Source organism: Rhinatrema bivittatum, chromosome 2, assembly GCF_901001135.1.
Source record: "Rhinatrema bivittatum chromosome 2, aRhiBiv1.1, whole genome shotgun sequence".
Taxonomy (NCBI): Eukaryota; Metazoa; Chordata; class Amphibia; order Gymnophiona; family Rhinatrematidae; genus Rhinatrema; species Rhinatrema bivittatum.
Genome location: NC_042616.1, coordinates 550,801,592 through 550,806,478, shown reverse-complemented (window position 1 = coordinate 550,806,478; position 4,887 = coordinate 550,801,592). Strand labels below are relative to the sequence as shown.

Genomic DNA, 4,887 nt, shown 5'->3' with positions numbered 1-4,887 from the left:
AGGTGCAGCATTGCTGTTAACTGAGACTATAGTTTCTTTATGGACTTTATTTTCTATACTGACTGCTTGAAGCAGGCGTAACTTGCACGCACCGCCTCGGCATCCCCCGGCACAGGCCGCAGTGCCGGGGGACTCGGGACCGCCCTCCGGCCCATCCCTGAACCATCGCCATGGCCCCGTACACACCCCCGCCCGCCCCTTTTATGAAGCCCCGGGACTTACATTCGTCCCGGGGCTTTGCTCGCGCCGGCGGCCTATGCAAAATAGGCGTGCCAGTGCTCGAGTGTTCTGCGCACGTAAATCCGACCAATTTACACGCGCAGGGCTTTTAAAATCTAGCCCATAGAACGCAAAGCTTTTGGGATTAAGAAGAACTGTGATCCTGGACCAGATCTCTGTCTTCAGAAAGGAGACCATAGGCTTAAGCTCCTATTTAAAGGCATGAAATGTCCATTAGGAAGTCGTAACTCGTATTTGCACCTTTACTATTCTTGTGATGATTGTTGAGAGTAATTCTTTGTGATCCTTGCATACTATTTCAGTGGGACAGAATATAACTTTGACACCACATGAACATTATCAATGCTATTATTGTAGTATTTTTGAGTTGTGTGGATGATCTTTTCAGCAATGCTGAATATCTCCCGAATAGTTGCTTTCGAGATGGTTGTAATACAATTTTCCCTCCAGGAGCCAAAATAATTTCGGGCAAATCAACTTCTATAACTTTGGAAATAGTATTGTGCGGACTTATAGGCAGTCCTTAAATCATACTCTTAAATACTTCCCTTTCTCACTGAAAGTTATTGCATTATTATATTTTTACGTATTTCTCTCTGTGTTCCCACTCCTCCCAACATTGAAAGAGCTGATCTAAAATAGTAACCATTATCAGGATGAACAAACTTCTTTTCTTAAGATATCAGAATAACCAAATGAGTTATTTTTTATAGTATTTCTGTTAGGACTAGAGCTTGAAACAACTTGATCCATGTTTATGATTCAATGTATTGGGTTTATTTTAGATTGAGAACCTACAATGCCTAGACTACAAACAAATCACCCTCATCTCTAATTTCCAATGCAGACTATTACTAATTTTTGAAATTTTGTTCCCTTCATATAACACCATCTACAGAATAGTTGTGGTGGTAACAAATAAATATTATTAAATGTAACACTGGTTGTCAGAGGAATGTATTATTTTCAGGGAAAAATCAATGCTTCATAGAAACTATTCTAGAAAAAGAAATAAAAGCATATTCAGTGTGAAAATGAAACATCTGATTCCTTATTAGAAGTAGTTATTGCAAATATTATTTTTGCAAATAAGGTTTAGCAAGTTGATTGCAGTTGAAGCTAATCAACATTGAACTTGCCAAGAAAAAGATGTCAAACTGTTAAAGGAAAATTATGCAGAGTTAGATATATAGATGAATGATGTCAATCGTGGCTATTATTATAACTTTTAAGAAGGAAAAAGTCATTGTACTGAATACAGTCATGTGAATGGGAAATCATGGGGCATTTCAAAGTTTCATTAATATAGGCCATAATTGTTGATGCTTATACCTACCCCTTCCTTCCTTAGACTATACTCCTGGCCCTTCTCATATCTCAAGAACAACAATGTCCTCTACCAATGAGGTCACCAGCAATGTGACCCTTAACATATTGGATGACCATATATAATCTTCTATAGTAGTTTGACTGTTTGCAATGATTCCTTTAACCGGTTGTCAGTCCCTTACTCTTGATTGTTTTCCCTTGATTCACAATTTAATCCAATATCACCAAATAGTTCTATCTATGGAAGAAAAGTTGAACTTCTTAAACACAGCAACTATCCTCCACTACTTGGTTCCATTAATTAATTGTTTGAATCTGATAGGTCCTATAATAAGAGTGCAAGAACTATGAGCACAAACATAGCTCACAGTTCACTAATGGAACAACGCTGTCATTGTCCTCTTGGAGGCAGTAGAATTGAGGAATAAGATGGCAGAGAAAGGAAGAAACTAAAATCAAGCTGAATTCAGAGGGTACAAGTTAGTCTAGAGCAGGAGTGGGCAATTCCAGTCCTCGAGGGCCACAAACCAGTCAGGTTTTCAAGAAATCCCTAATGAATATGCATGAGAGAGATTTGCATGCACTCTGCCTCAGTTGTGTGCAAATCCCTCTCATGCATATTCATTAGGAATATCTTGAAAATCTGACTCGTTTGTGGCCCTTGAGGACTGGAATTGCCCACCCCTGGTCTAGAGGATGATGTCCTACCTACTGCAATAACAAATAATGTAATCAAGGGTCAAGGAGAAGCAAGTTTCTCACAACCCAAAAAGCACAGATAGAAGCCCACAAAACATGGAGCAGTGAGTAGTTAGAGACTGTACCCCTTCTGATCCTCCAGTAGCAAAAAAAGACCATGGTCCTGGGCCAATGAGGAGTAAGATTTATGCCTCTCTGAGTCCTCACTGCAAATATATAGTGGCTTTGATCTGGATGGAGGGAGCAGTTGGAGCAAATACCATCCCTACCAGTAGCAGAGTTTAGATCCCGCTCATTGAAGGACTTATTTCCTGATGCCCCTTTTTACATATCTTAGTTAACTAGACCCAAATATGGTATGAACATTTTTTCAAGGAAATCGGACTATGGGTTTTTGAGAAAAATGCATGTCCACTAGTGGAACGTTGGGATCTACAGGAGTCAAAAAGTACTTTTTCAAAAATTCTTTATTTTAGGTAATTCTTGTAACATTTCTTTATTTTAGGTAATTCTTATAACATACTGCAATACTACAGCTGATATCATACATAAGAATGAAAATTAGTCAAAAAAATCAAGCATGATAATCTGGAAAACATTTTTCATGTAAACGTTTACCACAAAATTCACACCACTTTTTTGTATTTTTGGAGCAGACAGCACATCGGCCTTGGGAAGTTGTGGACAAGAAGTGAGGCTGTGATGCCTTTACATCAGCACTTATGGATGCTGTAGGACCTCCTTTCCGGATGCGGTAGCTTGAAAGGCCACATTTCATTGCTACGGTAGATACTTCACGTAGGAAGTCCAAGTGGCTCATTGCTTCTTTTCCAAGCAGATGGCAGTGAATTTTCCAAGCTGCCACAACAGCCATGTTCAAGCCATTTGAAAATAAATTCCACCACCACTTTTTGGAGCGAAGTGTTGGGCGGTAAGCTGATAAAAGCCGGTCAAGTAGATCAACACCACCCATGCCTTGATTGTAAGCACCAATTATTTTTGGTTGCTTTATTAGAACTTTTTTCTTTTCTTTGAGAGAATAGCGGCTGGCATTTTGAAGTGGAAATGGCTTCATCCAGTTGGACATGACTGTGACCACACTGCTGTCATTCCAGCGGACACAGATGATGTCTCCATCACCACGATAATCAAATTCCCCACGATCTTTCTTGCGCAGTTCTTTAGGTGCCATTAGGGGACATTTCCCAGTTCTGTTTTCTCTGACAGTGCCAATTGCTCGAAATCCCTTTTCTTTCAGTTCCACCATCAAGTTGTGTGATGTGAAGAAATTATCAAAGAAAAGGCAATGATTTCTTGGCTCTTGAATGACTGAAATCAAATCCGAAATTACTCTTGTACCAAGTGGAACTTTTTCAGTTTTATCAGTGCCTGATTCTTCTGGCTGATACTTGGCACCTGTATAAATCTGCATTGAAAATGGAAAACCATCTGGACTGCACATCATCCATATTTTGTATCCAAATCGAATTGGTTTTCCTCGAAGGAACATTTTGCAGCTATGATGACCATAATATGGTACCATTGATTCGTCAATGCTCAGGCTTTCACTAAAAACACCTCCGATCTTCAAAAACTGAGCAGATAAATGGGTATAAAATGGCTCAATTTTTGCAGCTTTTCCAGGTGGTAGTTGCAAATTGTCAACAATATGAAAATAGATTTTCAGGTCCTCAAAGCGTTTTCTTGACATGGTTTTTGGCACAATTTGGTTGCTCAAATCTTCTGCAGTTGACCAGTAATGCTTTTCTTTTGGTGCCACTGTGCAAGAGTATTCCGAAGAAACGAGTGATTTCGTCAGCATTTGTGTCAATGCTTGCCAATTTCTGCCTGGCATATATATTTGTCATGTATGCTAATTCTTCTAAATAATCTTCACCCATAATTTCTATGAAAAGTTCAAATGGTGTCTTTTGAAGAAGATCTGGACGAATATCAGCCAACTTTGTTGGGGCATGCTCTTCCATTGTGGTCGTGAAATCATCTGTCTTGATCCATCTTGGCTTTGGCTTCTCTGGGTTTCGTTTTCCTTTGGTATCTCCTGATTCTTGACAATAGGTTGATAGCAATTTGTCATCCTCATCCACTTCCTCATCGCGTGACTCAACTGCAACTTCCACTTCACCACACACATCTGCTGGTACTTCTGGTGTTAGGTCTTCGTCATTGATATCTTCGATATCTGAGTCTTCTAAATTATCTGATGGTGGTAAAATCACAATATCAGCTTCTGTAGCTTCAGAATCGCCCAAAACTTGTTTAACTGCTTCTTCAACAGTCAAGTACTTCTGAGTTTTCATTGTATTCCAAATTAGGAAATTAACAGGACCGTCGCGGAGCTAGTCTCGCTCGTGCAGCCTGAGAAGAGGACGGCGTCGCGGAGCTAGTCTCGCTTATGCGGAGCTAGTCTCGCGGGGCCCGAGAAGAGGATGCCGTCACGGAGCTAGTCTCGCTCGTGCGGAGCTAGTTTCGCGGGGACCGAGAAGAGGACGCTGTCGCGGAGCTAGTCTCGTGGGGCCCGAGAAGAGGACGCCGTCGCGGAGCTAGCCTGTTGTGCTCAGTCCTTGCATCCTGAGATGGAGGCCCAGGAGAGAGTAAGAT

At 40.7% G+C, this 4,887-nt stretch overlaps 1 protein-coding gene across 1 annotated transcript; it reads right to left on the bottom strand.

Annotated features, from left to right (window-relative positions):
• Window positions 1–2,842: 2,842 nt before the first annotated feature.
• Window positions 2,843–4,586, bottom strand: LOC115083354 (piggyBac transposable element-derived protein 3-like). Its single transcript, XM_029587154.1, is given in 2 exon segments — window positions 2,843–4,043; window positions 4,045–4,586. Coding segments are annotated over 2 exon segments (1,743 nt in total).
• Window positions 4,587–4,887: the final 301 nt, after the last annotated feature.